The sequence below is a fragment of the Somniosus microcephalus genome, chromosome 6 (assembly GCF_052327205.1).
Source record: "Somniosus microcephalus isolate GS21.2 chromosome 6, FLI_Smic_1.0, whole genome shotgun sequence".
Lineage (NCBI taxonomy): Eukaryota > Metazoa > Chordata > Chondrichthyes > Squaliformes > Somniosidae > Somniosus > Somniosus microcephalus.
Window position 1 is genome coordinate 65,724,552 of NC_140992.1, and position 22,402 is coordinate 65,746,953.

The 22,402-nt window shown below is 47.1% G+C and overlaps 1 protein-coding gene across 3 annotated transcripts in view; it reads right to left on the reverse strand.

Moving 5' to 3' along the window:
- The window catches only part of ccdc150 (coiled-coil domain containing 150), a 133,096-nt gene that overhangs the window by 38,816 nt on the left and 71,878 nt on the right, over window positions 1-22,402 (reverse strand). For all 3 annotated transcript variants that reach the window (XM_085990315.1, XM_085990314.1, XM_085990316.1), the window contains 2 exons: window positions 17,683-17,809; window positions 1,708-1,902 (listed from right to left, as the gene is read on the reverse strand). In XM_085990315.1, the coding sequence (XP_085846441.1) occupies window positions 1,708-1,902; window positions 17,683-17,809 (322 nt within the window). The remainder of the gene's footprint in view (window positions 1-1,707; window positions 1,903-17,682; window positions 17,810-22,402) is intronic.

Below are 22,402 nucleotides of genomic sequence, written 5' to 3' on the forward strand. Positions count from 1 at the left end.
TCCTGAAGGAAGGTTGTAAATGAGTTCTGCTGAAGTGGGAGGCCATGGAACTGCACGGCAACATCTTCAGAATAGGAGTGGAGAACATTGGCGGGGTGGTGGGTAAGACATGAACAAGTTACAGTCACCCTCAAGTGAAAAAGAAAAAAAAAAAATCACACAGCATTCAATTTATTAAAGCAAAAAGCAAATCAACATTAATTTTTTTTTAAGTTTTGTCAAATTTTCCCCTTTTTTCCTCCAGTTAAACATTCAGGAAGAGCAAGCCATCATCTTTGACCCCCGCCACAAACTCCACGACCTCACCAACCCCCTCTTTGGCCACTGCCTCAGGTCGATGCCAACTGTTCACAACCTTGGCATCCTATTTGACTTCAAGCTGAACTTCCGACCCCATATCCTCTCCATCACAAAGACTCTCTACTTCCACCTCTTAAACATCGCCCATATCCACCCCTGCCTGAGCCCATCGGCTGCTGAAACCCTCATCCATGTCTCTGTCACCTTTAGACTCGACTATTTCAATACTCTCCTGGCCGGCCTTTCATCTTCCACCTTTCATAAACTTCAGCTCACCCAAAACCCTGCTGCCCATATCGCGCACCAAGTCCCATTCACCAAGCACCAATGTTTCCTCTAATTTTTTTTGGGTTGCACAACCCCTTTAATGGGCTGCATGGCCCATTTAAATTTCCGCGCATGCGTGGTTTTTTCATTGCAAAGCCGTTAAGCGGCCTGTGCAGGACCTACAGACTGTTGCGCGGCCATGCAGCTTAACAGGAACATGGTACACCACCCCTGCGCTCGCTGACCTACGTTTTCAACCTCGTGTTTAAATTCCTCCCATGGCCTCATCCCTACCTATCTCTGTAACCTGCTCCAACCCTGTAACCCTCTGTGAGCTCTGTATTCCTCCAACTCTAGCCTCTTGTGCATCCTCCATTTCCTTTGACCCACCAGCCATGGCTTCAGTTGTCTAGATCCTAAACTCTGGATTTCCATCCCTAAACTTCTCTGCCTCTCCACATCTCTCCCTTCCTTTAAGACGCTCCATAAAACCCTTTGACGAAGCTTTTAGTCACCCCTCCTAATATTTCCTTCTTTGGCTTGTGTCAATGTTTTGTATGATTACCCTTCTTGGGACATTTTTCTATGTTAAAGGCACCATATAAATGCAAGTAATTGTTGCAGTAAAGCACTTTGGAGTGCTCAGAGTTTGTGAAAGGCATGTTAGGGTGGTGGATACAGATTCAAAGTAGCCTTCAAAAGAGAATTGCATAAATACTTGAAGGAGAAAAAATTGCAGGGATATGGGGAAAGAACGGGAAATGAGACTAACTGGATTGCTCTTCGAAAGAGCTGCCGCAGCCTCGATGGGCTGAATGGCCTCCTTCTGTGCTGTACTATTCTATGATTCTATGGCTGATCTGTATCTTAACTCCATTTACTCCATATCCCTTAATACCCTTATCTAACTAAGGTAAGTCCATGCAAGCTCCGGTACAAAAAACTGCAACATTTAGTCCTGTCACCTGCGATTTCCTTCATGTCATGCATAAAGTTGTAAATTGCAGATCATGGGAAAGTGGGTCTGCTTATGGAATTAGCATTTTTACTATGAGCATACATAAAGAGTTGGGAGAGATTGTAACAATCTGGCCATTCAAAATCAGTTTACATACAAATAACAAATTGTACTAAACACACCTTCATTCTTTCCGTATTTTGTGTATTAGTTGTTTTGGTCTCCAGATGATGCTTCAGCTGTATCTTCTGATCTTTGATCTTTGCCTTCTGACTTTTTATGATCTTCTCGAATTCAGCAAGTTTCAGTCGCAATTCCCTATTGGCTCGTGATAGTTCTGCAGATTTGGATGTGGCAGCATCTAGGCCTTTTCTAAGCTATGAAGTTAGAAAATATTTGCAAGTCAAGGAAAATGATAGTAGTTCTTTGCAGATACGTTCCTCCGATAGATTCATATTCCAGCTGTGTCTAGGGCTGTAGTACAGTCAAAAGTATTACTTAACTCTCCTACTCAAGTTGAATTAAACGCTTGGGTCACAAAATTTGGATCGTTAGCGCCTGTTTTTTGGGCACTACGAGTGCCATTAGAGCTCAGAAAATGTTGTTCGCGGAGTGCGCGCACATTTCTGGGGCGAATTTTTTATGCGTCTGGCTCCTTCCAGGCTAGAGCTGGAGATATTTTTAACATCTCACAGTTTGCCACTGTTGCGTAAGGGAGGTAACTGAGGCTCTCTATTCAAAGAGACCTGACTACATTTCTCTCTTGCCAGAGACCAACAGGTGGAGCGAGCACGCGGCTTCGCGAGGATTGCAGGCTTCCCCATGGTGCAGGATGCCAATGACTGCATGCACATCGCTTTGCGGGCGCCGCATGTCATCTCTGCCATAAGGCTCATCAGCTTTCACAGCAGCCAATGGTGGTGGCTTAATTAGTGATGACTTATTGGTGGAATAGCATGGCTCACAATTTGCCATGTATGTTTTACAGGCCATAAGCAAGCCTGGCCACCAATATAAGGGAGTCAATTTGCAGAATGTTGTTCTGGCACCACATTGTGCTTGACCTATGGCCTCGTGAGCTTCTTTTACAAGCTGTTCTCGTTTGTGTCTCGGGGGTACTTCTCGGTTTCCCTTGGGCAACTTAACTAGCACAGTACCCATAGGGGTTTCCGAGTAAAAGTACTTTGATGGATATCCTGGTGGATTCTCTTTTGTTGGGTCTAATAGCTGAATCAGTTCCTCATCCTGATTAGCTGCCCGTTCTGCCCTAGTGATTACACTAATATTGGCAGGCCCCTCTCGAGGGGGTGTCATGCAGACTGAACGTTTCGCTTGTTCGTCTGCAAGATTGTTTCTTTTTGAGTGCACTGTCCCAGTGGTATGCCCGTTTACATGAATCACCTGACAATTCTGTTTCCCCATTCTTGAACGGAGAATGTCTTCCCACAATGACTTATGTTTTATGTGTTTTATGCAGCGGGGATGGCAGTGCGGACCCGGGAGGAGTGGTGAGGCGGCGACAGCGATATAAAGAGAGCCCAAGGCGTAGGTAGGCCCCACAGCAGCGGCAGCAGTGCGGACCTGGGAGGAGCGGCAAGGTGGCGGCGGTGATATAAAGAGAGCCTGAGGCGCAGGTAGGCCCCACAGCAGCAGCAGCGGCAGTGCGGACCTGGGAGGAGCGGTGAGGCGGCTATATAAAGAGAGCCCGAGGCGCAGGTAGGCCCCACAGCAGCAGCAACGGCAGTGCGGACCTGGGAGGAGCGGTGAGGCGGCTATATAAAGAGAGCCCGAGGTGCAGGTAGGCCCCACAGCAGCAGCAGCGACGGCTGTGCGGACCTGGGAGGAGCGGCGAGGCGGCGGTTGTAGTGTATGTAACTGTTCTACCTTTAAGAGAACTATTGTATGTAACCGTCCACCTTTAAGAGAACTATTTTAGGTGTGGCACTACTTTATCCTGGCTGCTGTATACTGTAATACCGACGGTGACCACACCGGTATATAAGTGCTGTGGCAGAATTTATTGGGCAGATTCGCCCTGACCTTCGAATAGTAAAGTCCTGTTTAAGTTACCCTTGTAGTCTGTGTATTACTTCGCTATACAACCCACAGACTTTACAGCGGTGGCGATATAAAGAGAGCCCGAGGCGCAGGTAGGCCCCACAGCAGCAGCAGCAGCGCGGACCTGGGAGGAGCGGCGAGGCGGCGGTACCAACTCAGCACCAGCAGAATTTTTAAAGAGTGACATCAGAAGTCAAAAGTGATGTCGGCACAAGGGGAGGGAGCTGATTGAGGCCAATGTCGGGAGCGGAGAAAGCGGCGGTATAAGGCTTACCAATCTCACAGACCGGCGGCGGCATTCCGAAGTCACATCACAATTCAAAAAGTGACACGGGCAAGAGGAAGCAGCTGATTGGGTGAGTACGGCCAGGTGAGTATTTATACTACGCTATAGTTTGACAGTTAAGACTAATAGTTTATAAAATTTAGAAGCCTAGAAATTCAGTGGCCTGCGCCACCAGTTTGCGCCCAAAGAGGGCTTTTGCGCCACTGTGCAAACCTACTGCGATATTTAGCGGGGCGCTAATGGCGGCGTTAGCCATTCGCGCTGCGCCGCCACCGATGACATCATCGGTGTGCGCAGCGCCCCGCTGGCCATATTTGGTTGCTGCTGCCTCGCCCGCGCCGGCCGCAAACAGCGACCGGTACACGGGGCCTACCTGTGCCGGTACTGGGGCGAGTTAAGGTGGAGGTGCGGCCTGCCGCTTTTTCGGCGGCCGCCTGCCCGCACCTCCTTCCCCGGCCTCCTACAACCCCCCCCCCCCGCGGCATTGCCGGCTGTTTCCAGAGAGCCCGGCACTTCTCCTTGGTGCCGGGCTCATTTGCCGGCACTCGCGAGCGGGGATCGCGCTGTTGCAGGCACCTCCCCCTTAAGACTGAGAGGAAGGCCTGCAGTACCGCAGGCTGCCGTGCCGCAGCGGGTGGCGCTGCGGCACTTTGCACGCTGACATTCAGTTTCAGCGCCCCAAGTGGGGCGCCGAAACCCTTGTTTAGCGGCCGGCTTCCACTTGGGGCGCTGAAACTGAATTTCCCGCTGGCGCAAGTGGCTCCGCGCGCAGCGGTAATTCCGGCGCCCAGGCGAGCTGGGCGCCCCTAACTGAATTTCTAGGCCAGAAAGTCTTAATTTTACTGGTCATAGTTTCGAAGGTCCCTGTTGTGTATCGGGGAGTGCTAGTAACCAGGGGCCCTTGAATATATCGTTTAATTGTAGTGTAATTAGTGGTATTGATTTGATTTAAACTAATTTAAATTAATTAAAGAGTAAGTCATGGCAGCACAGCTCGGCCCCGTGGCATGCTCTTCCTGCACTAAGTGGGAAATCAGGGACACTTCCTGTGTCCCTGACGACCATGTGTGCGGGAAGTGTATCCAACTGCAGCTATTGACAGACCGCATTGCGGCGCTGGAGTTGCGAATGGATGCATACTGGAGCATTCGCGATGCTGAGGGCATCGTGAATATCACGTTTAATCAGTTGGTAACACCGCAGGTAAAGGCTGCACAGGCAGGGAGGGAATGAGTGACCACCAGGCAGAGTAGTAGGCGCAGGCAGGTAGTGCAGGGGTCCCCTGTGGCCATCCCCCTCTCAAACAGATATACCAATTTGGATATTGTTGAGGGAGATAGCTTATCGGGGGAAGGCAGCAGCAGCCAACTTCCTGGCGCCGTGGGTGGTTCTGCTGCACAGGACGGGAGGGAAAGAGCGGAGAGCTATAGTGATAGGGGATTCTATTGTAAGGGGGATAGGCGTTTCTGCGGCCGCAAATGAGACTCCAGGATGTTGCATCCCTGGTGCAAGGGTCAAGGATGTCTCGGAGCGGCTGCAGGGCATTCTGGAGGGGGAGGGTGAACAGCCAGTTGTCGTGGTGCATATAGGTACCAACGATATAGGTAAAAACCGGGATGAGGTCTTAAAAGCTGAATATAGGGAGTTAGGAGGTAAATTAAAAAATAGGACCTCAAAGTTAGTAATCTCAGGATTGCTACCAGTGCCACGTGCTAGTCAGAGTAGAAATAGAAGGCTATTTCAGATGAATACATGGCTAGAGGAATGGTGCAAGGGGGAGGGATTCAAATTCCTGGGACATTGAAACCGGTTCTGGGGGAGGTGGCACCATTACAAACTGGATGGTTTGCACCTGGGCAGGATCGGGACCGATGTCCTAGGGGGAGTGTTTGCTAGTGCTTTTGGGGAGGGTTTAAACTAAAATGGCAGGGGGTTGGGAACCTGTGCAGGGAGACAGAGGAAAGGGAAGCAAGGATAGAAGCAAAAGACAGGAAGGAGAAAATCAAAAGTGGCAGTCAGAGAAATCAAGGGTTTAAATCAAACATGGCCACTGTAAATAATAATTCTAAAAGGTCTAAGAGTGTTAAAAAAACAAGCCTGAAGGCTTTGTGTCTTAATGCGAGGAGCATTCATAATAAGGTGGATGAATTAGCTGTGCAAATAGATGTAAACGAATATGATATAATTGGGATTACGGAGACATGGCTCCAGCGTGACCAAGGCTGGGAATTCAACATCCAGGGGTATTCAATATTCAGGAAAGACAGGCAAAAAAGAAAAGGAGGTGGGGTAGCATTGCTAGTTAAAGAGATTAACACAACAGTAAGGAAGGATATTAGCTCTGATGATGGGGAATCTGTATGGGTAGAGCTGAGAAATATCAAGGGGCAGAAAACATTAGTGGGAGTTGTATACAGACCCCCAAACAGTAATGCTGAGGTTGGGGGTGGCATTAAATGGGAAGTTAGAGAAGGGCACAGCAGTTATCATGGGTGATTTTAATCTACATATAGATTGGGCTAATCAAATTAGTAACAATACTGTGGAGGAGGAATTCCTGGAGTGTATACGGGATGGTTTCCTGGACCAATATGTCGAGGAACCAACTAGAGATCAGGCCATCTTAGACTGGGTATTATGTAATGAGAAAGGATTAATTAGCAATCATGTTGTGCGAGGCCCCTTGGGGCGGAGCAATCATAATATGATAGAATTCTTCATTAAGATGGAGAGTGAAGTATTTGACTCAGAGACTAGGGTCCTGAATTTAAATAAAGGAAACTACGATGGTATGAGGCGCGAGTTGGCTAGGATGAATTGGGGAACGTTGCTTAAAGGGTTGACAGTGGATAGGCAATGGCAAACATTTAAAGATCGCATGGATGAACTACAGAATTTGTTCATCCCTGTTTGGCATAAAAATAAAACAAAGAAGGTGACTCAACTGTGGCTAACAAGGGAAATTAGGGATAGCATAACGTCCAAGGAGAGGACATATAAATTGGCCAGAAAAAGCAGCAAACCTGAGGATTGGGAGCAGTTTAGGATTCAGCAAAGGAGGACAAAGGGATTAATTAAGAGGGGGAAAATAGAGTATGAGAGTAAGCTTTCAGGGAACATAAAAACTGACTGGAAAAGATTCTATAGATAAGTGAAGAGAAAAAGATTGGTGAAGTCAAGCGTAGGTCCCTTGCAGTCAGAATCAAGGGAATTTATAATGGGGAACAAAGAAATGGCAGACCAATTAAATACATACTTTGGTTCTGTCTTCACAAAGGAGGACACAAATAACCTCTGAGATGTCGGGGAACATAGGATCTAATGAGAGGGAGGAACTGAATTAAATCAGTATTTGTAGGGAAATGGTGTTATGGAAATTGACGGCATTGAAGGCTGATAAATCCCCAGGGCATGATCATCTAGGGTAATTAAGGAAGTGGCCCTAGAAATAGTAGATGCATTGCTGGTCATCTTCCAAAATTCGACAGAGTCTGGAACAGTTCCCATGGATTGGAGGGTAGCTAATGTAACCCCACTAGTCAGAAAAGGTGGTAGAGAGAAAACGGGGAATTATAGACCGGTAAGCCTGACATCGGTAGTGGGGGAAATGCTAGAGTCCATTATAAAAGATGTAATAGCAGAGCACTTGGAAAACAGTGACAGGATCAGACAAAGTCAACATGGATTTATAAAAGGTAAATCGTGCTTGACTAATCTACTGGAATTTTTTGAGGATGTAACTGGTAGAATAGATAAGGGAGAACCAGTGGATGTGGTGTATTTGGACTTTCAGAAGGCTTTCGATAAGTCCCGCATAAGAGATTAGCGTGTAAAGTTAAAGCACATGGGATTGGGGGTAAGCTACTGACTTGGATAGAGAACTGGTTGGCAGACAGGAAGCAAAGAGTTGGAATAAACGGGTCTTTTTCCGAGTGACAGGCAGCTATTCACAATATATATTAATGATCTGGATGAGGGAACTAGATGTAATATCTCCAAGTTTGCAGACGACACAAAGCTGGGTGGGCGTGTGTGCTGTGAGGAGGATGTCGAGAAACTCCAGGATGATTTGGACAGGTTGGGTGATTGGGCAGATGCATGGCAGATGCAGTATAATGTGGATAAATGCGAGGTTATCCACTTTGGTGGCAAAAACAGGAAGGCAGATTATTATCTGAACGGCAATAGATTGGGAGAAGGGGAAGTGCAACGAGACCTGGGTGTCCTTGTGCACCAGTCACTGAAGGTAAGCATGCAGGTGCAGCAGGCGGTTAAGAAGGCAAATGGTATGTTGGCCTTCATAGCGAGAGGATTCGAGTACAGGAACAAGGATGTCTTGCTGCAGTTGTACAGGGCCTTGGTGAGACCACACCTTGAGTATCGTGTGCAGCTCTGGTCGCCTTATCTGAGGAAGGATGTTCTTGCCATGGAGGGAGTGCAGCGAAGATTCACCAGACTGATACCTGGGATGGCAGAAATGACATATGAGGAGAGATTGGGCCGATTGGGCTTATATTCACTGGAGTTTAGAAGAATGAGAGGGGATCTCATTGAAACTTATAAAATTCTAACAAGACTAGACAGACTAGATGCAGGCGGGGGAGTCCAGAACCAGGGGTCACAGTCTAAAGATAAGGGGTAAGCCATTTAGGACAGAGATGAGGAGGAATTTCTTTACCCAGAGTGGTGAACCTGTGGAATTCGCTACCACAAAAGGCAGTTGAGGCCAATTCATTAAATATATTCAAGAAGGAGTTAGATATATTTCTTAAGGCTAAAGGGATCAAGGGATATGGGGAGAAAGCAGGGACAGGGTACTGAATTTGGATGATCAGCCATGATCTCATTAAATGGCAGAGCAGGCTCGAGGGGCCGAATGGCCTACTCCTGCTCCTATCTTCTATGTTTTCTATGATTGGTAAAAATTTGTTTGTTCCCAGAAAACTAGATTTTGGTTATATCCTCTTTTACAGTAGTCACTATCCGTACAGATTCATGTGGGTTTAATAGGGTCTGCCTTTTCTAAAGCATACCGTAATGCTGCGGCTTCAGCATATTGCACTGTCTCATGGCCAAGGGGTATGGACAGTAATTCTTCTGGATAAAAAGAATAGGAATCTCGAAAAGTCCCTACTACTATCCCCATCCCAGCTGAGGATTGTTAGGATGTCCCTTTTTTAATCGTCAGTGACAATCCATCAAAAATTATTACTTGGTCTTGTGGAGGTACAGGGATAGGATTATTTCCCCTAATAATGCAATCTTTTGAATTTCCTAATAAAAAGACTTGGCCAATTCCTACAGGGTTTTCCATTTCGTCAGGACCTAACCTCGGTTAGGGTTTAATATGAACTTTATAAGAAATTTCTAGACCTCAATGTTATAGTGAGGGAGTTCTGATTTAAGTTCTACAAGGCCTGATCAGGGACTTGTCATTTCTAGAGACTTAAATCTGGGTCTTAGTACCACTGTCAGTAAAACACTCCTTCTATACTTCACAATCTACGAGATGTATAGAGATATAAATATAAGTATAGGGTTCTGTATCAACTCGTTAACACACACGTTGGGCACCAACTGAAGGGATAATTACTAGTCCTAGCCCCTTTAGGGCTACCCCAGATCAGGTGTATTCCTCAGACGTTCACTTTCAACTAAGGTTTGAGGTAGCCGAATCCTAAAGACGCTTAATTGGGTCTAAAGGTCCGGACTATCTCTCCCTAAAGGAAAGGAACAACCTGAAAATGTTACTGTCCTCCAGATAGCACTTTTAGTAAGTTTAGCTAGACTGTAACGTTCCGGATATTATGAGGGTCTGGAAAACTCTCCCAGAATTCTGCAACTCCTCACCAGAGTGTACAGAAATTGAGTTCGCGAGTTTGATACAAGTGATATTAAAGAACCGACATGTAGTTTACAGTTGGTGAGTCAATCGCAACATTAACAGTTCCAAAAAGAGAAAGCTTTACAATCTTATCAGAGATCCTTACTCTCACATCTTAACTTCGCTACAGCTTTACAGTTCTTCGTTTTATTCAGGATATCCACCAAAATCAAATACAGTACCTTTGATCCCCGAGGTACAAAGAGTTGTAGACTTACAGAGCCACCTCTGAAGCCTGAAAATCGCTTTGCCCCTTTACAGCAAATCTACTGTCCCATTTGAGAGTTCAATATTTATACCCTTTTCCAGTGGTATCTCCTTTAAGGTTTTCTGCTGATGTAAGCGAATTATGTCTAGTCATTTTTCTGCTGACTTCTGCATTTCTTAGTCACCTCAGCTGGTAGCATTACAGAATCATGTCTCTCCTCCAGGTGTTCTAAGTTTACCATAAAAACGGTGTAACAGCAGGTGCGTTTTTTTACTTGATGTCATTTTTATGAAGGCAGATGTTTGTGCTTCTTTACAAAGTGTAAATTAGAACACCTTGTACAGGGTGAACTATTGTCTTGTTCCCAAAGGTTCAGACTGTTGGGAGCCTTTGACCTTCTGTTTCAATAAGGTTATTGATTCAGTGTCAACAACTATCTTATCTCTATAGCCAGAATGCTACCACAGCTTTTTCATAATTAGGTTTCTAGATTTCCAAACCCAGTTTGTCATGTTTTAATAAGGCCAGAATTCTTTCATAGAATGGTGTATTTTTCTGAATAGGTTTTATGGCTTATTCCTTCACAGCCGCATGTCAACTCTGCCATATACCGGAACCGAAAGGGATTCCACTCCCTCAACGCCCAGCTGGTGTGCGACCATATGCAGCAAATCATGCAGATCAATGCCCGGTATCCTGGCAGCAGTCATGATGCCTTCATACTGCCGCAGTCCGCTGTGCCAGCTGCATTTCAGCCACTATGGCAAACCAAAGGGTGGCTACTGTGTGACAAGGGCTATCCGCTGACGACATGACTGATGAATCCGATCCGCAAACCACGCACACGTGTGCAGCATGCATACAATGAAAGCCTTGCTGCCACACAAAATGTGATAGAGCAGACATTGGCATGCTGTAGCAACGCTCCTGCTGCCTGGACCGGTCTGGAGGAGCCCTGCAATACTTGGCAGAGCGGGTGCCAAGATTCATGGTGGTCTGCTGCATTCTGCACTATCTTGCCATCATGAGGGCACAGCCCTTGCCATCAGCTATATGGCAAGCAGCTGAGGAGGAGGAGGAGGAGCAGGAAGAGGAAGAGGAAGGGAGGAGGCAACCTAGACAGCCCCTTTCTGCCTGGGCTGTCACGACGAACTCATCCGAGTGCGATACCAGTAACCGCAACCCCAATTCCCCATTCACCAACAGTCCCACACCTTACCTTCCCGCTGTCATTGACCAACACAGTTTCCACTTGGCCACAATGCAAAAATAAAACCGACACAAATAAATATTCCAAACCAAGTTTATAAATCAAATCATGCCATATTGCATACAAACGTAAACTAATCACCCTTGTGCATTCCCTTAGTGCCCGTCTTCTCTGTACCTTTGCCTGTCCTAGTGCTCCTATGCAGTGCTACCCCAGTGGCTGTAACATGGCTGGTGGAAGGCTGCTCAGATTAAGTGGAGGAGACTGCAGATGGCCTTGGAGGACAACCTCTGGGTCTAGAAGGCCCAGCTGCGGACAGCATCATCTCGGCATGGGCAGCAGCAGACGGGCTGGCTGGCCGTCAGGCAACAGCAAGGGTACTGGCAGAGTGGCAGTGGTGGGAGGATGAATGCTGTCATCCTGAAAGAGGACAGCAGGTTTGTGCTCCATGGAGCCACTGCCACTCCCCCGGGGCGTTGCCTCAGCAATCCTAGTAATCTGTTAGAGACAGATTACTGGACTGCTGCGACACCCTTCAAGCCCCTTTGAACACCGTAATCCACAGTCATGATGGGAGCAGTCTGCGCTTGCATGGCAGCAAACTAACCTTGCATGACATCAGTCTGAGCTTCCACTGCAGTACTCAAGACTCTGGGTGGCCGCTGCTTGTGCTGCAATGGAAGTTGAGACATCGGTCATCAGATACTGCATCATGCTTTGGCCCACAAGCTAATGGAGTTGGACACCACTTCTAAACTGGAAAGGATGGGCTCCAAGCTCTGTGCCAAGTTGGTGCCACAATCCTCTATGCTCCTTGACACTGCACGCAGGCTTTCTGACAGGCTTCCCAAAGCACCAAGCATTTCATTGTATACCCATCAGCCTTCTCTGTAGCCTGCCTCATCAAAGTCAGCATCTGAGTCCTCATCAGCAGAACTCGTGTGCAACCTCGCCCTCCGGAGAGCTGGCACCTGTGCTATCCTTGCCCCCTGCTCTGGCTACGGGCCCGCTGTCTCACCACGTGCAGATCCTGCCTTTATGCTATCCTCTAAATTACGTGCAGTGTCAGTATCTGAGCTGGTGGCTGCGAGTGTTAAATCGAGTGATGGTGTGTCTTCCTCTCCACTGTCTTCTTGCTCTTCCACCACTGCCTGGGCAGGTTTCAGTTCTTGGGTATCTGAAAGGAGAAAGGCACAAGGCTAAGGTTGTGGTGAGGGGACGGGTGGTGGTGAGGAGGGGCGGGGGAAAGTAGGAGGTGCATGTTTACACCATCTTCAGCCTGTAAATCAGTGAGATTGTGGGATGATATTGAGATTGTGAGATTGATACTGTCATCTTCTATGGTTTCAGCCCTGCCGCTGGCCACGGCCTCAGCAATGGCTGTTCCAATAATGACCAGCACCGTCTCCTCCATGGGGATTAGGACATGCAGACGCGCCTGTTCCCCGCTGGTTAGCTCCTGCTGCCTCCAGTTGTATGCCACCTTCTCCTGCAACAGAGAGGGAAGTGTGTCAGTGAATGTCGTGCAATATGTTTGGGTGATGTGGCCGTCATGGTTCAATAGCTGGCAGTCTGTGCAAGCTATGAGATGTGTGTGTGAGGCTTGCAGCAGAGCTAAGTGTGTAAGGGTGAGGTGAAGCTATAAATGTTAGCTAAAGTCCTGATTGATAGAGATTTTTGGCAGGTGAGTGATGGGGGTGCGGTGCATTGAGCAGTGGCTGAGGCGCAGTTGATAGTATATAGCATTTGAAGGTGCATTCACTGACCTTGACCACTCGTGTGAGGTCACTGAACATCTTGCGGCACCGCATCCAGGTCCTTGGGGCTTGACTCCTGGCATTGACCGCCATGGCTATCTGCTCCCACTGCCTTCTGAGCGTGTGTCTGAAGGGCTTCCTGTACCCCTGCGGATATAGGACATCTCTCCTACTTTTCACCTCCTCCACCAAGGCCTCCAGTGCAGTGTCCGAAAACCTTGGAGTCCACGCTCTCCCATGTTGTACCATTCTTCACGGTTTCCCAGGTTAGATTCACTTCCTGAATGACTGCCAGCACCTGCTTCAGCCACAATACACCTCCACTGTAAGAGGTGCAGGCTAGCTTTAACTGGTGCTAGCAAGTAATCATTTTGCACCCCCTACTGAGGTGTGCAGCCAATGTACAATGCAGTTAGTGCTGGCTGCACGCTGAAATCATGGAAATGAGCAGGCAGCACAAAGTTGGCGTGCTGCCTGCACTGCGATCACCGTGCGCGTTTTAGGGGGCTATCGAATTTAGCTCCCTTGTTGTCAATTTCCTAAGGGTGTACACGTAAGGATTAATACAGGAAACTTTTGTTATATCCGGCACCGACGGGACAGAGCTGTTGCCGATCTATCAAAACTGCTGGACATACAAAGTTAATGTTGAAGCATACGGAGGTTTTCATCTCCGTATCTGACAACAAACACTGTTGCTTAGCAACAGCTTGTAAACAGTCGGCCCGTACCTTGGAAGCGTCTCTGTAGCTTAGCAACAGCTTCAGAGAGACTTTCCAGAGCCCGACTGTTGAAAACAAAGCCACGAGAAGAAAAAAAACCTAACAAAACGGCTCCTGATTTCTGCCGGTAGATCGAGGTTTCCGGACATACAACCACCGGATAAACCAAAGTTTCCTGTATTGTGAAGGTCTCGCAGGAATTGAACACGGATCTAAGAATTTGGCGTGGAGGTCTGCGCACCCAATTCACTGTGCTCTGGATTTCATTATTAAAACAATTTGAAGGCTACACTGTGACTGAGAGAGAGACTTATTACCCGCTTAAATAAGATTGTTCTCCTTAGAGCAGGTTAAGGGGAGATTTAATAGAGGTGTTCAAAATTATATGGGGTTTTGATAGAGTAGATAAGGAGAAACTGTTTCCACTGGCAGTAGTATCGGTAACCACAGGACACAGATTTAAAATAATTGGCATAAAAGCTGGGGGGAGATGAAGAGAATTTTTTTATTCAGCAAGTTGTTATGATCAGGAATGCACTGCCTGAAAGGGTGTTGGAAGCAGATTCAATATTAACTTTTAAAAGGGAATTGGATCTCTACTTAAAAAAGAAAAAAATTGCAGGGCTATGGGGAAACAGGGGAGTGGGACTACTTGGTAGCTCTTTCAGAGAGCCGGCACAGGCAGGATAGGCCGAATGGCCTCATTCTGTGCTGTATAATTCTATGATTCTATAAATACCATGCCAATATGTGGTAATATCTCCTGCAGAATCTTACAATGGGAAGCCTCCTCGGCCATAGCACTGCTTGTACTGATAAAATTGGTGAAAGACTGTTTGGATGGCCTGGCCTTTATGAATGCATTTGCATTATAACTGTAGCATCAGATTGAAGTACTTTCGCTTCACACCAATGATACAGTTATAGTGACATGTTGCCTGAAGCTTGAGTTAGAGCCTGACCTGACACCAGAACGAAAAAGAATGAGACTCCCCAGAGGAAGTAGTCTTACTTTACTTCAGAGCTAATTAGACTTTTGACACCTGGGCCTAGAAATTCGGTTGGTAGCGCCAGCGATTAGCGCCTAAAGAGCCCGAGAATTGGGGCGTTACCCAATTTTTGGGCGGGCGCAGTGAATATAGCGCCACCTCCCATATTGAGTATCCTTTTAGCGCCGGCGCTAACTCTTTTCGCTCACCCGCGGGCGCAGGCAGATCATGACGTCATTTCAGTGTGCAACGCCTTTTTGGCGCCCCGGACCGGATATTCAGTGGCGCCCGCAACCTTTTCGCCTGGTGCTATTAGTGACAGTTGGATGGAGCGTTCCCAGGCCCTTCTCGGACTCGGGCGGCGCTATTTAAAGGGGACAGCACTAGTATAAAAGCTGCAGCCATTTGGGCTGGCCATTCTGATCGTTGCTGGAGAGAGTTGCTGACCTTCTGTTGGACAGTAATTTTCTCATTGAGCCTTCAGAGGCACTGGCACTGGCAGCTTGAGGGCCCAGCTCCCGAGCTGGTGATGCAGCATCTGAAAGCAGGGAGGTGGAAGAGTGGCTTTAGCAAAAGGACAGCTTGGCAGCAAGGGATGCCAGATTGCGGCAAGGCTATGACATGGGTCCACAGTGAGAAAGCATGCTGGCGGGGGGACCAAGTGGAAGGAGACAGTTGTAAAAGGTGAGAACCTTACCATCGCTGTCGACAATGGGGTCGGCAGCTGCAGTGGTTACAGGACCACTCAGACGTCCTCCAAGAATCTGGTGGACTCTCTCCTCGAGATCCGTGAGAGTGACCACTTGTGGAGGTCCTCCACCGGTGCGAAGCTGGTCTTTGCCAATCCTCGCCAGCTTGGACTGCAGGGGAAAGGAGGGGAAGTTATGTTACATGATGCCCTGAGTGATCATCTCATGCCCCCCATGGTGGAAGAGCCCTTACATGATGCCCTGAGTGATCATCTCATGCCCCCCATGGTGCAAGAGCCCTTACATGATGCCTTGAGTCAAATGTGCATGTAAGTGCCCAGAAAGGGCCATGGGTGCTTGCTGGCAGATGGCCAATGGGGCACAGCCCACCCTGTAGCCATAAAGTCAGGTGCAAATGAAGGGATGCAGAAGTTTGCAGAAACAACACTCACCCTCACGACCCAAGTGAGGTCGTTGGAATTTCTTTCTGCATTGGACAGGGCTCCTGGTCGCCATGCTGTGGAGTTGACCCTCTGGCATACATCCCTCCAAGCTCGTCGGTAGTCCTTATGATTCGGCCTCATGCCATTGTCTGGGTAGAGAACATCTCGCCGGCGCTCCACTGCGGCCACCAATTGCTCCAGAGCCTCATTGGTGAAGCGCTCTGCTCTCTGTCTCACCTTCTCCATCTGGTCCAAGTTTTTAGCACCAGAGAAGGGCCTGCGCCGATTCTGAGGCCTGCAAGGCGAAGAGTGTGCATGCTGAAGCTGACTGACCCACCCCTTCAAGAGCTGGCCAGGGCCTGGAAGTCTCGTGGTCATCAGTAATAGAGAGCACCTGCGCTGTGCCCGTCCGCTCCGATATTGGGTTGCGCCGGAAGATTAGCGCCTTAGGAGTCCCGTGTAACGCCTGAATTTGCGCCTCAATCCCCTTTAGGGGCGATGCAACCCAATATCGCGCCAGGCGGCGATAAGTTTCGTCTGGCTATAAACTTTGCGCAGCGCCAGTTCTAACGCCTCAAGCGGGGCTATACCCAATTTCTAGGCCCTGATTTATACTCCACAAGGTAAATTTTTCCCTGAGCCTGACCTGCTAAGTGTTTTCAGCATTTTCCATTTTTATTCCTGCATTTACTGACCCAGAAAGTCTATACAATATGGTCTTGGTGGCATTTACGCCAGGATTTCAGAACTTACCATGTAGTTTATTTGGGATTCCACCCAATTTAAGTTGATCAGAAATTCTTGATCGGGTATACGAGTCCATTATACATTTAATGGGAGAAATCCTGTGGTGCCACTGTTCCGCTGGAAGCCCACTGGGGTGGAGCATTCACCTGCCAGCTTGTACTGGTAGGGACCTCATCCCAAATCCCAGGGATTGAGGTCATTTAAATAATGTGTTCGGTGCTTGCACCTGTCGTCATATGAAAGGGACGCCTGTCCAGTGAAGGCAGTGGCACCCTGCAACTCCAAGAAAGGGAGCAAGAGGCAGCTCAGGCCAAGTTTTTTTGTTGTTTTGTTTTCCTTCAACTGGTAGGTCCCTGTAGCAGTGGCCATCGATCCTTCTGAGATTGGTTGCCGTTTGCCTTTTGTACTTTAAGGCCATCAGGGCGCATTTGGCAAGATTCCCATGGTAGCCCAGGCTAGCCCCCAGACATATGCCCTAAACTGCTGCTGGGACGTGGGGTGGCGGTCAGGCAGAAGGAATGCCTGCTGTCCTCTGGATCAAGATTTTCTGTTAAGCTTAAATGGGGTGGAAACCTGGCTGATCCAGGTTCTGCCACAAGTGCCAATGGCTCTCCCCCCACAAAACTCTGCCAGAATCCTGCCCACCTAAAAAAAAAAATTAAAAACTGAATTTGTTTGTAAGATACCACGTTTAACAAGTTGACTCAGCTTCTGTTCAATATATTGCCTATATTACTAATAAAAATTAGAATTAAGCGAAGTATGCACAAGCTGTATACATTTTTAAAATCTAAATATTCTATGCTTATGTCAGCATGCAGCCAGCTGTACAAAGCTACCTTCTAAATGTCCAGCCTTAGTGTAACTCCAATAAATAATAGGTCTGAACACGTCTTCTGCATAGCCTAGCAATTTGTTTGCCACTTGAACTTTGGTCACTATTTTCCAACAGAAGTTTTGAATGTTCCAATTTGTCAAAAAAAAGACAAATAACTTTACTTATTTGTAGTAACTAGTACTTATAACTGAAAGTACCTTATTACTATCCATTTGTTTTAAAGATTTTATACACCTACACAAAATTACTCGGTCAGTTTTGTACAGTCCGTATCTTGGGGTAGTTTTATCTTACTTCAGGAAGACTGGAAGGGTGGTTAGACTTACTTCCATTATTTCCTTCTGACTGGCCTTCCTTGCAATTTCTCTCTCACTTTGGAACTGTTTTTTCAGGGCTTCAATCCGTTCAATGAAAATTTTGGATTCTATTTTAGCGTCCTCGGCTTCTTGTTCCCTGCAGAATTTTTATGGTAGGCAGGTTGAGCAGTAAAGCAACAGAATTAAGTTAAGTGTAATTTATAGTCATTATCATCACATTTAAGTTACAAGGATAATACATTTCAAAATTGTAGCAGCTCTGCCCAATATAAGCCTTGATCCAGGCATGGACACCAGCTGAATATACAAGGAGAGGCGAGAGAACTGCCATTGGCCTCAAGGCAGCATTACATTGAGCATGGCACCAAAGTGCTCTAGCAAAACTAAGGCCAATGAGGGTCAAGGAGAAAACCCTCCAATGGCTGGAGTCATAGCTCATGGTTGTGGATGTTGGAGGCCAATCTGCATAGCCCTAGAACATTGCTGCTGGAGTTTCTTAGGGCAGTATCCTCAGCCCAACCATCTTCAGCTGTTTCACCAATGATCTTCCCTCTGTCATAAATCAGGAGTTGAGCTGTTCACTGACGATCCCACACTGTTCAGTTCCATTCACAACTTATGAAGCAGCCCATGCCAATCTACAACAGGATCTGGACAACATCCAGATTTGGGCTGATGAGTGGCAGGTAACATTCATGCCACATAAATGTCAGGCAATGGTCATCTCCAACAAGTAAAGGTTCAACCACCTCCGCAGACCTCCAATGGCAATACTATCACCAAGCCCCCACAATCAACATCTTGGGAATCAACACTGACAGAAGCTTAAGTAGACTAGTCATACCAACCAAATGACTGATAGAACAGGGCAGAGGCTGTACTCACCGATGAGTGAATCACCTCTTGACCCCTCAAAGTCTCTTCACCATCTATAAAACTCAAGTCCAGCGTCTGATGGAATACTCACCACTCACCTGGATGAGTGCAGATGCAACAACATTCAAGAAGCTCGACACCATCCAGGACAGATTAGTCCGCTTGATCAACATGCTTGCCACTGGACTCAATACCCCCTCCACCACTGGCAGACTGTGGCTAGAGTACGTGCTATCTACAGGATGCATTGCAGCAACTCAGCAGGCCTACTTTGACACCCCCTCACAACTCCGGGATCGCTACCATCAAGAAGGACAAGAGCAGCAAGATCATGGGAAAACCATCACCTCCAAATTCCTCTCCAAGTCACATACAATTCTGATTTGGTCATATACTACCATTCCTTAATCGTTACTGGGTCAATAACCTAGAATTCCCGATCTATCATCGTGGAAGCACTGTCGTGGTTCAAGGAGAAGATCCACCATTACCTTCTCAGGGCAACTCAGGGCAATAAATGAGGCCTTGCCAGCATCACCAATGTCACGAGAACAAGTAAAATAAAAAAATTACCCTGTAAATAAGCACAAATACCAAACATTCCTAGGATTTTTGGGGGAATTCAAGCAAAAGAAGTCAAGACCAATTCCACTAACACATGTTAAGCTCTGTTTGCTTTTAAATCTTTCACTGTCATCAATATTAGTCTGAAATGTACCCCTCCCTCCCTCCCCACCCACCCCACCAGTGTCTCTGCCCTGAGGGTAAATATTATAGGTGAAATGCCAGCAACATTTCCATCATGAATTATGAAGGAGATTTTATACCATTTCAGTATGGAGAAATGAGAGATGAATTTTTACTTTTCCTTAAAAGAAACATCCTGGAGCGTTGTATAATGAAAAATAGTTTTGTACTCTGTGGTATACGAGCAGAGTCAAAGGACTGCAACTACAACAATCTATTTATATAGCACCTTTAATGTAGAAAATATCCCACAGCACTTTACAAAGTGGGGAAGAGAAGGGGAAATAAATTAAATAAAAGGAATAAAAATTGGGCATTCAGCCATGGTGCGAGAGTTAGGGCAGGTAAATGAAAACATGCTCAATAAGTTGGGTTTTGAGACACTTTTTAAAGCTGAAGAGAGAAGTAGTCACAGAATTCTAGAGATGATGGCCAAGGTGGCTGAAAGCTCTATCACCAATGGTGGGTGAGGGAATGGTCTTTCACAAAAGGCAGAGTCAGAGGACCGAAAGGTGCGTGAGAGGTCAGATGGCTGGATGAAATTACAGGGTTAGGGTAGACTAAGGGCATGGAGAGATTTGAAAATGAGGGCGAGGATTTTAAATGAGTCTTGTGGTCATTATCTATTAATCAGAACTATAAAGTTCTTGGAAAATAACTAGGTATTAGATTAGGCAGAAACAGATTTGTTGGTTGAAGTCTTTTTTATTAAGAACATAAGAAATAGGACCAGGAGTAGGCCATACGGCCCCCTCGAGCCTGCTCCGCCATTCAATAAGATCATGGTTGATCATCAACCTCAACTCCATTTTCCTGGCCGATTTCCATATCCCTTGATTCCCCTAGAGTCCAAAAATCTATCTATCTCAGCCTTGAATATACTTAAAGACTCAGCATCCACAGTAACTCTGGGGCAGAGAATTCCAAAGATTCACAACCTGCTGAGTGAAGAAATCCCTCCTCATCTCGGTCTTAAATGGCCGATCCCTTATCCTAAGACTATGCCCTCTAGTTCTAGACAATCCAGCCAGGGGAAGCAACCTCTCAGCATCTACCCTGTCAATCCCCTTCAGAATCTTGTATGTTTCAATGAGATCACCTCTCATTCTTCTAAACTCCAGAGAGTATAGGCTCATTCTACACAATCTCTCATTATAGGACAGCCCTCTCATCCCAGGAATCAATCCAGTGAACCTTCGTTGCACCGCCTCCAAGGCAAGTATATCCTTCCTTAGATAAGGAGACCAAAACTGTGCACACTACTCCAGGTATGGTCTCACCATGGCCCTGTACAATTGTAGCAACACTTCCTTACTCTTATACGCCAACCCCCTTGCAACAAAGGCCAACATGCCATTTGCCTTCCTTATTGCTTGCTGTACCTGCAGGCTAGCTTTCTGTGTTTCTTGCACGAGGACACCCAAATCTCTCTGAACACCAACATTTAACAGTTTCTCACCATTTAAAAAATATGCTGTTTTTCTATTCTTCCTAACAAAGTGAATAACCTCACATTTCCCGACATTATACTCCATCTGCCACCTTACTATCCATTCATTTAGTCTATCTATATCCCTTTGCAGACTCTTTGGGGGGAAAATTTGGTCCCGCCCCCTTTGGGGAACTAACTTCACAGGGGTGCTACTTTAAGCGCCCCTGCGCATAAATTGAGTGGTCGTGCCCCAAGCAGGAGGTGGGGCGCTACTGGAAGCGCTCCCCCTCCTTCCTGGGGCGCTATCTTTCAATATTGCGGCACTATGCGCAACAGCGCCACGTATGTCGGCACATAGTGCCGCAGTATTACAGGCCGCCCCCCCCCCCCGATTAAAGTGGAGGGGCCTAGCGCAGCGTGCACAGGGCCCTGCTGGACCACCAGGGAGCAGGGTGCCGGGAAAACAGCCTGGCACGCGAGGATTTCTGGGCTGTCAGATCGCGGCCGGCACCTCGCATGAAGAAGCGGAAGGGGGCAGGCGCCGCAAAAAAATGGCCGCCCGGCACCTGCCCTTTAATTTGCGCCGCCGTGGCTGCAAAAACACCACCATGACCCTGTCGGACACATCGTCTGGTGGTAGGTCAGGGGACACGACCAAAGGTTGCGGTCGGGGCGCTGCGCATGGCGATGACATCATCGACGGAGGCGCAGCACCATAGGGCGCTACCAGTTATTGCCGCTGCTAACCACCCGCTGAATTTCGCAGGAGGCGTTAGTGGTGTCGCGCCCAGGAGCTAGGGGCTTTGAGCCCCATTAGCGCCCCCTGGGGATGCTAACAGGAGGTGCTAAGCAACCCAGTTTTTCCCCCTTTGTGTTCTCCTCACAGCTTACTATCCCACTTAGCAAACTTGGATACATTGCACTCAGTCCCTTCATCAAGGTCATTAATATAGATTGTAAATAGCTGAAGCCCCAGCACTGATCCTTGCGGTAACCCACTAGTTACAGCCTGCCAAGCTGAAAAAGACCCGTTTATCCCTACTCTCTTTTTTCTGTCCGTTAACTAATCCTCTATCCATGCTACTATATTACCCCAACCCCATGAGCCCTTATCTTGTGTAATAACCTTTTATGTGGCACTTTATTGAATGCCTTTTGGAAATCCAAATATACTACATCCACTGGTTCCCCTTTATCTACTCTGCTAGTTACATCCTCAAAAAACTCTAATAAATTTGTTAAACACGATTCCCCTTTCATAAAACCACGTTGACTCTGCCTAATCATGTTATGATTTTCTAAGTGCCCTGATAACACTTCCTTAACAATGGATTTAAAACATTATCGGGCCAACTTTCCTCTTAAGAGTTCCCGCTGAGTGCCCAACAGGTGTTATATTTGCAACAGGAAATGCTGGAAACACTCAGCAGGTCAGGCAGCATTGTGGAGAGAGATACAGAGTTAACGTTTCAGGTCGATGAACTGGAAAAAGTTAGAGAAGATATTTAAGCAAGTATGGGGCAGGGAAAGGGAGGAGGTGAGGAAAGAACAAAGGGAAGGTCTGTGATAGGATGGAAGGCAGGAGAGATTAAAAGACAAAAGGGATGATGGTGCATGGCAAAAGGAGATGGGAATAGGACAAGTTAAGAAACAAATGATGACGCTAGATGAGCT